The following is an 18017-nucleotide window of genomic DNA, read 5'->3' on the forward strand; positions in this document are numbered from 1 at the left end:
GCCCTTTGGAGAAGGATTTACAATTCTATATTTTTCCTCCCTCATGTCCTGATTTCAGCCCGAGGTATTGCAGAAAGGCAACCCAGCTTCATGTACCCTATTGGGACCTCAAGCAGTCAGACGGTGCTAAGAGGAGAAGACCTCTTGCTGGAATGCATTGCCTCAGGAGTGTACGTACCAGTTGGGATCAGGGAAACCATGGTTTGTCAAATATATTCTGGTATAAATTCTTGGAGATAAAATCACAGCCAGTTGCTTATTCTTAATAATTTTTGGTTTGGTAAATAAAAGATAGTTTCACAAAAACGAAAAGAAAATAATTCAAATGATAAAATTCAAAAACATAATTTTAGTGGGATTAATCATTGATGTTTATGGGCAGGGGGAGCAAGTGATGAAAAATTGTTGTGGTGATATTATCCAAGCTTCAGAGCTTACACACTTATATATAACACAGTTTTCAAGTTATTCATGTTACCCAGAAAGTCAGATAAATTGATTCATCTAGTTTGGTGTTGTTTATGCTGGTATATCTCTCAAACATTTCACAGAAAACTCTCTCACAGGATAGTATCTGAGATCTTTAGTCTCAGGAGCCAAAAACTAACAATTTAATTTTATACATGAATATGTTCAATAATTAATTTCTAATCTTTTCTCATTGATGTCCTTGCCTCTAGAGTTGTTTGGCAGGCATTTTGAGAGAACAAATATTTTGAGGTCAAGTTTCCAGAAAATTTCTTTATAATACATAATTCATGTTGGAAAAATATTGGCATCAAATGCTTAAATCTTCTGGATTTTTTTTTTTTTTTTTGGTTCCTTCAGTCCAACGCCAGGTATCATGTGGCACAAAAAGGGTGGTGATCTCCCATCAGGCAGGATCAAGTTGGAAAACTTTAACAAGGCTCTTCATATTGCAAATGTTTCTGAGGAAGATTCTGGGGAATATTTCTGCTTAGCTTCCAACAAAGTGGGCATTAGTCGCCATAGTATCTTGGTGAAAGTGAAAGGTAAGTCACATTTACTGTGCCTTCTTATTCTCCAGCAGCTGGTAATACAAAAGACCAGTGAAGGAGGCTTACATAGGAAATCTTTCTGGGGGCAATCTAACCATGTGATGGGAACATGGTATTAGAATGCTTCCTGAGTAGCAAATTACTGTTTTGAACACAAACCTACATATCTTTATTCAGCCAAGTGGAAGAAAACATAAAACTGTCATTGTTCCTTAGGTACAGTGAATTGGGGAACAGTCAGATAAGAGAGACCATAACCCACAACTACATAGTGGGTAGAGCAAGTGTCTTAAAAAGGAGCCTGCCTAAATTATCAGGATATAATAGTGATGGCAGACTTGCTAAATTCTGTTAATGCAGCTTTGTAATAAAGTAGAATTAGCTTATTTGGCCATGTTTCCCCTTTGGTCTACCTGATAAGACTGATACCTCCTCTGCCATAGTGACTACTTTATGGAAGATTCACCACCAACACAACCATCATCCTTCCCAAAGTGAGGTCAGCTTCATCCCTTCTTATTTTTCAGAAGTTCTCTCAAGATCCGCTATATCATCAGGCCTGGGGACCAGGGGAAGTGGCTCCCTTGCTAATCTAATCACTTGAGTGCCTTGTGCTTTTTAAACTTTTTCTAATGACCATTGTATTACATGTTTATTACTGTATATCTTTGTTACTACACTGCCAAAGCCACATCTTGTAAGATAGGTAGTTATATAAATTTGATACATAAATAAATGTAATAAACTGGCTTTTTAAGAGTTCAAAGAATGAGACATAAACAAAGTGTATTCAAATTATGAGACCTTTTCAAATACATTCCCATTTATATGCCCTAAAGATCAAATATTATATCACTAAATTTTTCAGGCCCTCAAAAACTAAAGGTTTCCCACAATTCTTCCCCCTTTTCTATATATTCTATGCAAGTAAATTAATAAGTAGCAAAAATAGAGGATCTCCAGCTGCCTTTTATTCTTGTTCTGATTAACTTGCTTTCAATATGTACAGATTGTTGCTTATTTTAGGATCATCCCAATAGAATAGAATAGAATAGAATAGAATAGAATAGAGTTGGAAGGGACCTTGGAGGTCATCTAGTCCAGCCCCCTGCTCAAGCAGGAGAACCTAAACCATCTCAGACAGGTGACTGTCTAGTCTCTTCTTAAAAATCTCCAGTGATGGAGTGCCCACAATATCTGGAGGCAAGCTGTTCCACTGGCTGATTGTCCTCACTATCAGGAAGTTTCTCCTTTATTCCAGGTTGCTTCTCTCTTTGATCAGTTTCCAACCATTGTTTCTCGTCCTTCCCTCTGGTGCTCTGGTGAACAACATGAACCCCTCTTCCTTGTGACAGCCCCTCAGATATTGGAATACTGTTATCATGTCTTCCCTGTTCCTTCTTTTCTTTAGACTAGCCAAACCCAAGTCCTGCAGCCGTTCTTCATATGTTTTAGTCTCCAGGCCTTTGATCATCTTATTTGCTCTTCTCTGATTTTTTCCCAAACTCTCAGCATCTTTTTTGTGATATGGTGACCAAAATTGGCTTCAGTATTCCAGGTGTGGTCTTACTAGGGTTTTATAAAGCAGTACTAATACTTCACATGATCTTGATTCTATGCCTCTGTTTATACAACCCAGGATTGTATTGGCTTTTTTGTCTGCTGCTGCACACTGCTGGCTTATAGTCAAGTGATCATCCACTAGGACTTCAAAGTCCCTCTCACAGTTGCTGTTTTTGAGCCAGGTCTCGCCTAATCTGTACTTAAACCATTGATTTTTCCTGCCTAAATATAAAACTTTGCTTTTTCCACATTGAAACTCATTTTGTTGGATAAGGCCCATTCTTCAAGTTTGTCTATATCTTTTTGGATCCTGAGTTTGTCCTATGGGGTGTTGGCTACTCCTGTCAGTTTGGTGTCATCTGCAAATTTGATGAGTTTCCCTTCAATTCCCTCATCTAAGTCATTTATGAAGATATTGAAGAGTACTGGGCCTAAGACGGAATCTTTTGGTACCCCACTGCTTACTTCTCTCCATGTGAATGTAGTGCCATTGAGGACTACTCATTGAGTATGGTTTGTCAGCCAGCTGCAGATCCAACTGGTGGTGATGTTGTCTACTCCACCTTTTCCTAGCTTACCGAGGAGTAGGTTGTGGTTTACTTTATCAAATGCTTACTAAAATCTAAGTATACTACGTCCACAGCATTTTGCTGGTCTACTAGTTTATTAACTGTCATTATTAACTGAAAGGAAGCTTTGCTTCATTTCAGCTTCCAGTCATTAGAAAAGTTTATAAATGTATTTACAGAACATTACCATCCTTTATCCCATTTATATGAACAGCAAAGGACACCACTTCTGTGAAAAAAGTGCAACTAGTCTGTAACATAATTGTGTTCACTATGTTCCAAGCAACTTCTGTGCCTTGTACTATCTTCTAGTACTTCTCCATACAAAACTCATAATTTGTCTTCCTGTAGTCATTTCACCTTTCCTGTAGTTTTTCTTTTTTTATTTATTTTTCTTTCATATCCATATTTTCTCCAATGAATCACTATAATGACAGCTATAGCATCTTTTTTTATATTTATCACTTTTGTTCTAAAGCTTCCCCATATTGGTTGGATGAACCAGAGAACCTTATTCTGGCTCCTGGTGAAGATGGAAGACTGCTTTGCCGTGCCAATGGTAACCCCAAACCTTCAATTCAGTGGCTTGTGAATGGAGAACTTCTAGAAAGTAAGCAAGAACAGAGTCTAATTATTTGAAAGATTTACAGTATGTTTCTTGACCTCATTATAGTTAGAAGTGAGGTAAAGATATTCTCAAATAACTGCTGGTAATCACCCTCCCTCCCTCCCTCCCTTCCTTCCTTTCTTCCGGTGACTCTGAGGTCTGATGATTATCTGGATTAATTCTATTTTTACTGCCTCAAGTCGTAATTGCTTGAAGGGCAGGTCAAATTTTTAAATGATTGCTGATATCAACAAAGTATAAAATATGAGCTCCAGAGGAGTCAATTCATTTCTACTTTAGTCAATGCTTATTTGCATTTTTAATTCCTGAAAATATTTGTTTTATGTTATTAAAAATAATTGATTGTTGGCATGTTTATACGCTACAGTATATCTGTGATTCTATACTTTGTCTGTATTTCACAGGAGGTTAAATTAAGATGTTAAAGTGGCTTTTAAGATTGATGTTTAAATGACATTTACACAAGATCATTTGCTCTTTTTAGCTAGACCTTAAACATAACATGCACTCATAAACAAACATGGCTTACTGTGGTCTTGATATTATCATATTTTTCTATATAGATCCTCAGCCTTCTTAAGAGGTTCTGAGATTTGCTTTTTTTTTCTCAGTTATCTCTGCCCTATGCTGCCTTTTCTTCTTTGCTTATAAATTTACCATATTTCTGCATTCCAAATTCTGTAAAGACATAAATCTTCCTGTCTGCATGAGCAACGGAAGTTTCCTGCTTCATTCTAAAATGTTGCTGTTCTATATAGAGACATAAGAACTTATTGAATGCTTGCAGACCACAATCATTTAGTAGGGCAGCTCTCTGAAATAGCTAGCTATACTGTCTTATTGTTGTTGTTGTTGTTGTTGTTGTTTCTTTTTTTAAAAAAAAAAACTCCCATTTTTTCAAAAATTTGAGGGGCACTTGATTCATGTAACAGCAGTAGTTAGTATAAGCATAATTGGGTGATGCTTTAAGGATGAGATCAAAAGGCACAGTCATGGAATGTTTAGCCAAACCAAACAAAAGCTAGCTACAGGTGGTGGTTCTTCTTTAACAACTGGTTGCTTAGTGATCATTCAGAGTTACAATGGGCTCCTTCAAAAAAATGGCTCTGATTCTGGAGCTCTGAAAGTGGCATGTGACTGTATTTTGGGCACTTAGCAACAAGCCCATCTTGCACATTCCACAGTCACATGACTGATTTACAAAGATTTTTTTTTACTAGTTTCTGGCCTGTTTTGATGAATGGATGCCTATAACAACCATGGGATTCACTTAACAAGTGGTGCATTCATTTTACAACTGCCACATTCACTCAATGAGTGCTGGAAAAAAAACCCGTCATAAAATCAGGTTAATTATGTGGGTGATCCAATTTATGATAGTCATGACTTATGACAGAAATTCCCAGCTCCATTGTGGTCATAAGTTGAAGGCTACCTGCCTAAACGAATCATGGTGGCGCATTGGTTAAAATGCAGTATTGCAGACTAACTTTGCTCGCTGCCAGGAGTTTAATCTTGACCAGCTCAAGGTTGACTTGACCTTCCATCTTTCTGAGGTCGGTAAAATGAGGACCCAGATTGTTGGGGGCAATATGTTGACTCTGTAAACTGCTCAGGGAGGGCTATAATTATAAATGCTATTGCTATTGCTATCTGTAAGTAATTAAAATGAAAGGAAAGAGACCTTTTTTTAATTAAATCAATTCATACTGAGGCCCTTGCAATGAGTAAAAAAGAAACAATAAGAGTTTTTCTGCTTGTACTTAAGTTTGCTGATATATTATCTATATCTATATTAACATAAATTGGAATAATTTGGTACACTGTCAATATAATGGATATTTCCTTCTTAGATATACAACCTCAATGATAGACCATAGAAACAAAGATGTATTGAAATAAATATTGAACAGAAATGTAATATATAGATTTAGATCTAATGATTGAAAAATAAGGTGTTCTATGGACCAGCATGACTGGAACTACTACTCTAAAATGGTTCTCATCCTCAATATTTAATAATATGTATGTCCAGATCAAGAGAGAAATTCCATCCATTGTTTCTTCACCTCAGATGAGATTGATTGTTTAATTTTAATGCTTTTGTAGTGTCCATTTGATATAAATTATAACAAAAAGAAATAAAAGCTATAGTTTAATTTTATGTCCATCTGATTCCAAGGTTCTGCTCCCAATCCCAGCCGTGAAGTTACTGGAGACACCATTATGTTTCGGGACATCCAGAGTGGCAGCAGTGGTGTATATCAGTGCAACGCTTCTAATGAACATGGGTATCTGTTAGCCAATGCATTTGTTAGTGTGTTGGGTAAGCACTGAACAGACAAAGTTCTCAGTTCTTTACCTTTGTTCATGCAGTTTAGCTTTAACAACCTTTAAAGTAATTTCCTCTTTTTCTACAATTGTTTGGTTATTAAATTATTTGTGTTTTACCAGGAAGTAATATCCATTATAGTTGTGATTAAGCAATGACTTTAAGATGGTTTGTTGAAAGAGCTGTTATATTCTGCTTTACATAATACAATGGCTCAACTCTGAATACAAAGAAATCATGTTAAGATATCATGGTTTACTGAAATAATAATCCCAACCACTGATTAAATTATGTGAAAATTTGTTTAGGTATACAGTTGTTAAGGACAACAAATTGATTTAATATTTAAAATAAAAGGAAAGCTTTTCAAAGATGAAAAGAAAATATAAATATATCAAATTGTTCTTGTTATGATTTAGTGGAATTAGAAATTGAATTGTTTAAAAGCATCAGTGCAGAATTCAATGTCTGTATCAAAATGTCTCCATACATAATTCAGGTCAAAGTGATCCATCTTTGTGCATTTTGATTTATGGCATTTCATAGCCTAATATACATATACATATTACGTTATAGTAACAAATAAGACAACCTGAGACCCTTTGGGTCATCATTTTATTGATATTTCCTTCAGAGGAAATATATACAGAGATGTATCTGTCTTGAAAATAGTCCATGTGGAACTGTGTACCACAGGCAGACATTAAAACACGAAATGTTTTGTGATATTTTATATTATGTCATCAACTGTTTTATAATAATTTTATATTTTTTTAATATACAATTTTCCAAATTTCAACCCCAAGAGTCTGGATCCTGGAATTTTGACCTAGATTCCTGAAGTTGAAATTTGGAAAATGTAATAAAAAAATTTATAACATAAAAATTATGTCATAAAAATTGTCTGTGTTTGTGTGTATGTGTATATATATGTATTGTGTGTGTCACTGTGTGTGTGTGCTTATTTTTTTATTAAAAATTTTACAAATTTATTACAATATAAACCCTCCCCACCCCTGCCCCCCGTGCCCCACTTCCCAAAGCTGATTACAGGGTAACAAATAAACAAACATAATCTAACTAATATAAACCAACTATACTATCAATCAAAACCATAACACACTTTAACTCCTTCTCAAAACAAATATTAACAAATTAAAACAAAAATAATAATATAATTAAAACCATTAATAATTATCTAAAATCTACTCAAAAGCAAGGTAATACTTTTCAGTTTCATACTTCTTTTGAATATAATCAATCCATCTTCTCCAAACCATAATGTATCTTTCTTGTGAATGGTCCTTCAAGTAGGCAGAGATTTTCGCCATTTCTGCTAAATTAGACACCTTAAGTATCCATTCTTCCAAAGTAGGCAGTGAGTTTTTCTTCCAATATTGCCCCACCAATAATCTTGCAGCTGTTATAAGATTCAACATCAAATTGATTTCTTTAACATCAAAATCTACAATAATACCCAACAAAAATAATAGCGGAGTAAACTTTATCTTTCTCTTAAAAATCTTTTGAATATTCCACCAAATCTTAATCCAAAAAGTTTTAATATCTCTACAGGTCCACCAAATATGAAAATAAGTTGCATCTAAATTTCCACATCTCCAACATTTGGGTTGTAAATTCGGGTACATGCGAGACAACTTTTGGGGATCCAAATGCCATCTATAAAACATTTTATAAAAATTTTCTCTTAAATTTTGCGCTTGAGTAAATTTTACATTTCTAACCCAGATTGTCTCCCATGTATCCAATAAAATCAGATCTTGAATATTTTGAGCCCATTTGACCATACAATCTTTAACTAACTCCGTTTCAGAGTCCAATTCTATTAAGGCACTATAAATTCTTTTTATATGAGCTCGACTTTGATGTTTAATCTGTTTTACCAAATTCACATCTTCTAAAGTGATACCAACCTTTTGATCTATACTCCACCTCACTAACAATTGATTATAATAAAACCAAGAATATACAATATTTTCTTGCTTCAACTCAGTTAAGGGCTTTAATTGCCAATGCTGCCCAACCAAACTAAGTAATTCCTTGTAAGAAATCTTATCCAAATTTACTCCCCTAGATATTCCCTCTATCACGTGTCCAGGAATCCCCCAAATTGGGATTTTATAATTTAACCTATAATAATATTTCTTCCAGACATGCAAGAAGGCACTTCTCAAAATATGGGTTTTAAAAACCTGATCAACTTTTTTATCATAAATTAAATGCACGTGCCATCCATATAATAAATCCCATCCCTCAAGGGAAAGAATATTTTTATTTGTTAAGTTGAGGCAATCACTAATCAGTGTTAAAGCCACCACATCATAGTACAATTTTAAATTAGGCGCTTTTAGTCCTCCTCTTTCCCGTGTATCCTGCATAATTTTGAATTTAACTCTCGGCTTTTTCCCTGCCCATATGAATTTGTTAATCCCCTTCTGCCATTCCTCCAGATTAGCATCTTTTTTCAAAATAGGTATCATCTGAAATAAAAAAAGAAACTTTGGAAGTATATTCATTTTAACTGCCGAGATTCTCCCCAACAAAGATAATTGTAATTTTTTCCAGTCGTTTAAGTCCTTTTGCACTTTTACCCATAATGTCTCATAGTTATTTTTATACAATTGAACATTAGAAGCTGTTATATATACTCCTAAATATTTAACCTTTCTCACTATTTCAAAACCTGTTAATTTAACCATAATATCCTTTTCCTTCATAGACATATTTTTCAATAATATTTTAGTCTTATTATTATTTACCTTAAAACCAGAAACCTTCCTGTACTGAATTAAAATTTCAACCAAATCCCTAACCGAATCTGTCGGTTGAGATAATGTCACAACCAAATCATTAGCAAAAGCTCTCAACCTATAATCATTCTTATTTATTTTTATTCCCTTTATACAAGGTGACTCCCGAATTTTGATAAGTAAAATCTCCATTGTTAAAACAAATAACAATGGTGATAAAGGACATCCCTGTCTTGTACCCTTTTCAATTTTAAACGCTTCTGTTAATCCCCCATTAACTATGATTTGTGCAGATTGTTGTTGATATATAGCCTTAAGGGCAGATAAAAATTTATCCCCAAAATTCATTTCCTATACTACTCTGAATAAGAATTGCCAATCTAATTGATCAAAAGCTTTTTCAGCATCTAAAAAAATCAAAGCTGCGGGGATTTGATTGTTCTTGTCTAAATAGTCAATTAGATTAACAATTTGTCTAACATTATATTTCATATATCTTCCAGTTATAAATCCAGATTGATCACTATGAATCAATTGCTTCAAAACTCGCATTAATCTATTTGCCAATATTTTTGAAAAAATCTTATAATCTGTATTCAAAAGAGATATATGTGTGTGCTTATTTATACACAACACACATATATATGCAGGTATTATATCAGATTGTAAAATGCTATAGATTATAATGCACAAAGACTTGATTATTTTAACTGAATTATGAATGAAGATATCATAAAGAGCCAAAAGTGCAGAATAATAATAAACTAAATCTTTCCAATCCAGTCCCATCTGAGATAGTCATAGGATTTTTTTTCTTTACTATGTCCTTGAAAATTTTTTTTAGAAAAATTTGATATATAGCAAATATATCAAAGACCCTTTTATAGTGTACCTAGCATATGATCCCACACTTAATTAGATAGCAATAGAGATTCCAACTACTAGAGCCAGAGGTTTTATTTAATTTTAAAATAGATTCTTCCTTTTATAATTGCCTTTGGTAGACAACAGATTACCAACTAGCCTTGGTTTGGATTAATGAGTCATCTTCCTAGGGTTTTTTTTTTCTCTTTACCTAGGAAATTATTATTTTTGGTATACAAATATATCAAATAAGAATAACCATGTAGTTTTCCCAACTATAGGGAAAAAACACTACAGTTCTATAAATCACAATCAACAAAATATAATTTTTAAAAATAAAATGTTCATAAATATTATTTATGAAATATTTCATTTTCGTTTTTGCCTTTAAAGTATCTGAAAAGTTCAGGCAAAATCTAACCAATCAAAAACCTAAATCTCAAAATTCAAACATTGGTATAGAATGTTTGCAGTAAAGCAAAATAACAGTGCTGACTGGTTTACACACCGTGTATTTTTGTCTTTTTAAGATGTTGTTCCTCGGATCCTTGCCCCTCGTAACCAGCTGATCAAAGTGATTCAGAACAACCGGACTCTTCTTGACTGTCCGTTCTTTGGATCCCCAATCCCCACATTACGATGGTGAGAATTTTATTATTACCACAGCATCTTTTTAATATATATCTGTTTTTTACCTTATTTATATTACTGTTAATAAATAACACATTTTTTTAAAAAAATTAGCAGATTTCCAAGTTATTAATATTCATTGGAAGGAGAAGGTAGCCATTATTAAAAGTAGATATACTTTATCAAGATTTATATATCCTTCAAATAAATCATAGACCAGTTGGAGAAGCTGAGGGAGAAATTCCTTTAGTGCATGAGTGTCCAAAGTTTTGGCTTGTCTGGGCCACTTCAAATGAAGAAGAATTGCCTTGGGTCACATATAAAATATATAATATCATTAATGTATATAAATCACATAATAATGTTAAAAGTTTATGATCTTGTGAGGCCACATTACTAACTATCTAGGGCTTCATGCAGACTGTGGGCCATGGGTTGGACCCACCTGTTTTAGTGGTCTGCATACTGAATATTTAAAATGATTTATTCTTGTTTCATGAGGTTTAAGAATGGCCAGGGAAGTACACTGCATGGTGGCAACTATAAAGCACATGAGAATGGAACTTTGGAAATCATCAGGGCTCGGAAAGAAGACCAGGGAACTTACACCTGTGTGGCTACCAATCTTCTGGGCAAAGCACAGAACCAGGTTCGTTTGGAAATAAAAGGTAAGGTGGCTTCTGCTTCAGCAAACCACAAGTATTTTCCAAATAGTGGGGAGAGATGCTTTTTCCATCCATAGCATATATCCCAAGTATAAAGAAAGTGTGATGTTTAGTGAAGCTTAAGTTGGAAATTGGAAAGAACAGGAATAATGCACATTAAATTACAGCTAAATGGATCACTCCAATTATAAGTTCTATAAACCTTTGCTACTTGTTGAACACTGGACCAAAGATCCTCAAACTTGCATTATCCAGTCCATGGATACTCATGAGAGAATAAAAGGAATGCAGAAAAGGAAGAAGAAGGAGGAGGAGGAGGAAGAGAAGGATATATATATATATATATATATATATATATATATATATATATATATATATATATATATATATAGTCTGTGGTTATTTGGGTTTTCTCCCACGTAAATGGATTCCAAAGAAATAAGATTACCAACCTAATCCAAAAAGAAACCCCCACTAAAATCCAAGACAGAGAACAAGAAAATGGCAAAGCCGTCCTCCCATACATAAAAGGCACCACAGACAGAATCAGCAAGACCCTCCACAAACACAGCATCAAGACAGCATTCTGCACAAACAGAAAAATATCCACCATCCTAAGAAACCCCAAAGACAAAACTGAGTTAGAAAATCAAGGAGTATATGAAATCCCATGCACCGCTTGCCCCACTACATACATCGGACAAACCAACAGAAGAATAAGTGCATGTATTGAGGAACACAAGAACTCAAATCAAAAAAGAGGAACCAACTTCTTCCCTGGTCCAACACCTTAAAGCCACAGGACATGAAATTGACTTTAAAAAGACCAGAACTATCGCCAAAACTGAACACTTTAATAACAGAATAATCAGAGAAGCCATCGAAATAGAAAACTGCCCACAGAGCATGAATAAACGAGATGATACCTCCCACCTACCAGCCATTTGGAAACCCGCCCTTATTGACAAACGAGTCTCTAACACAAAGAATGACACCAGACCCACACTCACAAAAACCACACAGGATGTCACCACCACACATCCACACAAAAAGCAAACCCAAACCCACACCGATGATGAGGCACAACCACAAACCAGAAGCCAGACACAGCTGCATCATTAGCCACTTTAAACCCCTACATACATGAAGCAAACTGACACCCACCATGAAGATGAGGCACGACTACGAACGTGAAGCCAAACAACAGCAATGCAGCTCACCATCTCACATCGCCCTGCAACTCAGACTAACCCAAGCACAACAAAGCCCCCACCCAAACAAAACACTCCCCCAGCCAATCAGAGCACAGCCAAGCCCCTAACCAATTAGAACACACCTCCACCCAATCAAAACACAGCCAAGCTCCCACCCAATCAGTTCATACCCCCACTGGCAGTTAAAAGGCAGAAACAGCTACGAACACACATTGCTCCTAGAAGCATGAAGCTGAAAGCTTTGCTCCTCGAAGCACGAAGCTGAAAACACCAGCCTGAAGATGACGAATGGGACTTCATCGAAACGTTGCCAACACACTTCCAATTTTACGCGGGAGAAAACCCGAATAACCAAAGACCATACAAACAGCCGCAAAAACCTCAGAAAATGTGTGTGTGTGTGTGTGTGTGTGTGTGTGTGTGTGTGTGTGCTCATCTGAGCAGATGCTGTGAATTGCAGAGAAGGATTATGCAAGAGCAGCAAAGAATTCTTACTGGTTTATCTGAAAGGTTGGTTACCTATTGACTGTGTCGTTGTCTTACTAATTTGGGGTGAAACCTATTGCCATCTGTGGGGTTGGATCTCTTGAGCTGAAATACACCTCCAAGGTTCTAGGGTATGCATTAAAATATGTCTAGTGAATATAAGAAGGATTGCAGGGTCTAGCAGTGGATTTATAAATATCACAGAAAATAAATGATAGAAATGGAGATGTTTCAAGATTTATCGTCATTTATTCCTTGATGAATAAAGCAACAGTAGACAATCTGTCAGTGTTATATTCTTTTATTAGATTCTATTTCCTGGTGCCTAAACTAGCCTCCCCTAACTTCATTCCCTTCAAACATCTTGAAGAGATTAGTTTGAGGAGTTGTAATAAATTAAACAATTCACTAATAATCCTAGGCTACTACTTAACTCTTTGCAGATCCCACTAGGATCACAGAGGGACCCAAAGATGCTATACCAAAGAAAGGTTCCACGATTCACTTAATGTGCCTGACAAGACATGACCCCACATTACGGCTTACAGTTACCTGGCTTAAAGATGATATTCCCCTCTACTTTGGAAACAGGTCAGTTTTATCGTTCTTTTATATTTCTCAAAATTTTAGCCTATTGAGCTTCTCTAGGATACAAGTAATTATTATAGAATTTTCCCATTTTGATTGTGAAAATTACATCTATTGCTATTTTAAAGAAGAGTAAATTGATGATGGAAAAATTGTAATAGCAAAAGCCAGGTTTTTTTTTTACAGAAATAGGAGCAATAAATAGCTGAAAAAATGTTGGATATCTGTAGGTTAAAAATTATATTCTAAAATTAATGATTTTTTTTCACCAGACATTAACTGATTCTTTTACTTCATTTAAAAACACCACTTACTTCTGAAAAAACATGTTTATGTCTATATGTAATTCTTTTTAAATACTACATTTTTGATGCCTTCAATTTTATCTTTGTCATTTAAAATAGAGAATGTATTATATTTCTCTCCAAAACAGTAAAATATGTTTTCTAAACTGAGCTTGTTGGTTTGTAACTTTAAAACTAAGCCATTTTTTTTTTAAGTTATCTACTTGGTAAAAATTAAGTAACACTTTTCTTTTTAAATTCTCAGAAGTTCAGTCTCTTTAATGAAAGTTAATGAGCTTTTATTTATCAGGCTGAAACTGTTTTCAGGTCATAAAAAAAATCTCAGAAAACATATCAACATAATTAATTAATTAATCAATAGCTGTCATTGATCCATTCCTGCTTTTCTAAGAGAGGTGTGTTCCCATAGTGTTTTTACTTGTAATGCTTCTCCACTGAAAGGATGAAGAAAGAAGAAGATGGTTTGACTATACATGGAGTATCAGAAAAAGATCAAGGATATTATACCTGTGTGGCTAGCACTGAACTAGACAAGGATGTTGCCAGAGCCCATCTCACTGTACTTGGTAAATCTTTCTTTCAAATGTCTTGAATTTAAGGTGCATTTTAAGTATTATAGACCACTTATTTAGGCAAAAGTTATGACTTGTTTCCCTGGATTATAGAAGATGGAATATACAGCAAAAAAGAAACAATCTTAATTCTTTTAAAAATAGAATATTCTATTAACCACGTTCAACTGGCTGACTTATTTTCATTATTTACCGATTTAAAATAATCCTGCTTGAACACAATAATTATGAGTCCTAACCGTGAAAAATGAAGATGTGTCTCTCAAAACTAATCAAACACAGTAGTTCCTTTATATTTCAGTCTTCTCTGTAAGCTAGTGAGAGATGCAAAAAATAATTTAAATATGTTTAGGAGTCTCTTCAAAGTACTGGTTTGATTTAAAACTTAATTTAAAATATGGGTTAGTCATCCTTTTGTCTTTGTACCAGGTTTTTTGTTTGTACAACCCTTTGTCTTTGTACAAGAGTTTGAATATGTGCATGTACATTTATTTGATGTACCCTTTTACCTAAACTGACTGATAACAAAGGAACACATATATTTCATTTCTTTCCTTTCCTCATCTTTATCCCTTTCAGCAATTCTGAGTTCTCACTCTCATTATCAGAAGATATAAGCTATGTTGTTCCCACCAGCCAGATGATCAAACAATGTGTTACTGGTTAGAGGCCAGGTTGCTTGGTTTTATGCCACAGGAAACCCGCAATCTGTTTTCTGTCAACCAAAAGAACCCCATAAAAGCTATACTATAATTCTTCAATTACTTATGCTTAACTATTGACCCTAACTCTCTAAACAGCTAATATCTTACTTTGCAGCTCCTTCTTCTGTTAACCGTATGACCCCACCCGCAGGTAATCAGTACTAATCCATAAATCTCTTTGATATTTTTTTTGTTGCTGCTTATTCATTGCAATAACTTTAAAGTTCTACTGAAAGTATAACTAGGGTTGGGCTACTCATCCCTCAGCAGTAGTCATACCTGCCGTAAGTGGGAAGAGGTCTTGAATTCTGTTGTACAGCTTGCTGTGTAGAGTGTAAAAGTAAATGAACCTACTACTAGGAGTCATTAAACTATGACTTAGTTTAGGCTACTAGGATGAATGTACAATTCTGATATTGACAATGATTTTTCTCTCTTCCCTGTATATGCATTTACTTTAAGTTTTCTTGTTTGTAGCATGGAGATGACAAATTTTTATCATCCTTTTCAATCCATATATTTTGCTGGATCTCCAAAGCAAAGATAGCTTTGCTTTGGAACTGTAATGCCAATTGCAAATGTGTGTGGGGGGAATGATTCTCATAATTGTTGCAGCATGAAGAAGTTGCCTGCTTCCCATGCTAGAGCTAGATTCAGAAAGGGCTATTAGTGGTATTTTTAGAATGTGCAAAACTTTTTCAAATTCAGACTGTTTTGCAGTTAGAACAAGGCACATTTTGAAAGCATTTCAAATTTTGAGCCACTCTGACTCAGATTCAAAACACTAAATGTTTCAAATTCAAAAACAATTCCAAAATGCTTAAAACATCCAGTTTGGGATGGGAAAGTGGGAAGTTTTAAATTTGAAACAGTTTTAATTTAAAATGTTTTCCACATCCCTATATAGTTGATAAAGAGAAATGAAACAGATCCATAAGGGCGGATCACCAATGATGCTGCAATAGTAACAGCCATTTGATTTTATATTAAGAGGCATCTCTTATTTGTTCAGACTTCTGAGAAATAAAAACATATTTTTGTTTTATAATCTTATTAGGCAAATTTGTGCCATGTATTTTAGTATGTTCTTATTTAATTATATTTGTAGCAATTTCAAGTTCTGTTCTTTACATTTTTTTTTCTTACTTCCATGTATCAGAGTAACAATCCCTAAATATTCTTACCAGTTATTTCTCTAAAATCTAAAACTGTCTCTAAATGATTGGTTCTAAAACCCTTATTCTGATGGTGGCGAGCCTTCAGCCTCATTTATCCATGCCACAGAATTATATAAAATTTGAAACAAAGAATGGTTTTAAAGGTTGCCAGGTGGATGCCATTTTGCACTATTCCCCTATAAAATTCTCTCTGAAAAAAAAGTAGCATATCCTGGAGAATTATCTACTCAGACTATTTTTTATGTGAGAGTGAATTCTATACTGTAATTAGTATCAGTCTGAAGTGGTGTCATTTGTTTTGATATCCAGTTCCCATCTTTTTCTGTGACAAGTTTAGACTTGACCCTATTATCATGTACAACATAGAGACATGAACCTTAATGGAAAGCCTAAAAGGATTGGGACCTTCATTATTTATTAGAGAAACTTATATTTTGCATATTGTTTTGCTGGTAGCACGTCCAGAACGTCCCCGTGACCTTGAACTAACAGACCTTGCTGAAAAGAGTGTGCGGTTAACTTGGATTCCTGGTGATGACAACAACAGTCCAATCACAGGTGAGTGAAATGATACCATTCATGCTTTGTTCATTGTTTGTATTTCAAGATAAGCCTACTTACCAGTAATTGCATAGCAAATTAGGGGATCCCACATTTCTGTCTTCTAGATTATATTGTGGAATTTGAGGAGGATAAATTCCAACCTGGAACTTGGCATAACCATTCCCGTTACCCAGGAAATGTGAACTCTGCCATCTTGCGCCTTGCACCCTATGTCAACTATCAGTTCCGAGTAATAGCTGTGAATGATGTAGGAAGCAGTTATCCCAGTCTGCCTTCTGAACGATACCATACAAATGGGGCACGTAAGTACTAACTGGCTGAATTCATGTATACCCTTAGAATGAAAAGAAAGCTTTAAAAAAGTCTGAAATGACTATGCAGACACAAACATGGCAGATTTAGCAAGTGGTAAATACTCCTGAGAAAGAGGCTTATTTGCAAATACATTATACTATTCCATTGTTAGATGTACATGAAAAACTTTTTTGCTAATGTATGAAATTTCTCTGAGAGATTCAGTAGTTTACCAAGTATCTTCATGCTGGTCATTTTTCTGATTGTAATATCATCAATTAAGTGTACACTTGGAATTTGAGGTTTAGGATTGAAACAATAAAATATTGTAAATCTCATGTCCAATAATACAAATACATTTTCCTTGTCAAATTGATCCTGTTTCATTCTGTACTCCATTTTCAAATTATTAAACACCTGGAGATAATGGATATCAGAACCGTAGTAGCTGAAATGGTTGCTTAACTTATTCTTTTATTGAAAGCAACTTATACTGTCTAAATGACTGGCTTCTGGATTTTATGTGTAATTAAAAATATATGGGTTGCGTAAATGCATCGGCACTGTATTCCAGATTTTCTGTCTATAAACAATGGGGTATTGCTTAAAAAGATAGAGACAAATATTATTGTTTGCTCCGTATTTACCTTTATTTCAGGCCCAGAATTTAACCCTTCAGGAGTTAAAGGAGCAGGAACAGCAAAAAATAATATGGTTATATCATGGACGGTGAGTTATCCTGAGAGAAGTTACTTGTTTATAACATGTGCATTTGTACCATAAGTTATCTTCATTCCAAGGCTTTTCTACAAAGTGTGGTATTAAAACATATCACCAAGAATGGTGGCACAAAGGAGAATCAAAATATATTGTTCTAGGCTTTATATGCTTTACAACATAGACCAGGGGTCTTCAAACTTGGCCCTTTTATGACTTGTGGATGTCAACTCCCAGAATCCCTCAGCCAGCATGTTGTTATTTATTGTCTTTCCATAATGACTCCAAATACTATACAATTGATTTATAATCTTAAGAATAATAGTGTGGTATTGAATATTAAAGCACTATAAA

General features: G+C 34.6%; 1 protein-coding gene across 17 annotated transcripts in view; it reads left to right on the forward strand.

Annotated features, from left to right (window-relative positions):
• Positions 1 to 18017, forward strand: part of NFASC (neurofascin) — a 163995-nt gene that overhangs the window by 90321 nt on the left and 55657 nt on the right. For 14 of the 17 annotated variants that reach the window (XM_039341080.1, XM_039341163.1, XM_039341051.1 and 11 more), the window contains 12 exons: positions 59 to 170; positions 829 to 1013; positions 3630 to 3761; positions 5962 to 6105; positions 10277 to 10388; positions 10878 to 11044; positions 13185 to 13332; positions 14076 to 14200; positions 15026 to 15061; positions 16545 to 16646; positions 16757 to 16954; positions 17605 to 17675. In XM_039341080.1, coding sequence (XP_039197014.1) covers positions 59 to 170; positions 829 to 1013; positions 3630 to 3761; positions 5962 to 6105; positions 10277 to 10388; positions 10878 to 11044; positions 13185 to 13332; positions 14076 to 14200; positions 15026 to 15061; positions 16545 to 16646; positions 16757 to 16954; positions 17605 to 17675 — 1532 coding nt within the window. The remainder of the gene's footprint in view (positions 1 to 58; positions 171 to 828; positions 1014 to 3629; positions 3762 to 5961; positions 6106 to 10276; positions 10389 to 10877; positions 11045 to 13184; positions 13333 to 14075; positions 14201 to 15025; positions 15062 to 16544; positions 16647 to 16756; positions 16955 to 17604; positions 17676 to 18017) is intronic. The other 3 variants (XM_039341070.1, XM_039341118.1, XM_039341128.1) reach the window with 1 other exon arrangement.

The sequence above is a fragment of the Crotalus tigris genome, unplaced genomic scaffold, assembly GCF_016545835.1.
Source record: "Crotalus tigris isolate CLP2741 ecotype Arizona unplaced genomic scaffold, ASM1654583v1 scf7180000017550.10884619, whole genome shotgun sequence".
Taxonomy (NCBI): domain Eukaryota; kingdom Metazoa; phylum Chordata; class Lepidosauria; order Squamata; family Viperidae; genus Crotalus; species Crotalus tigris.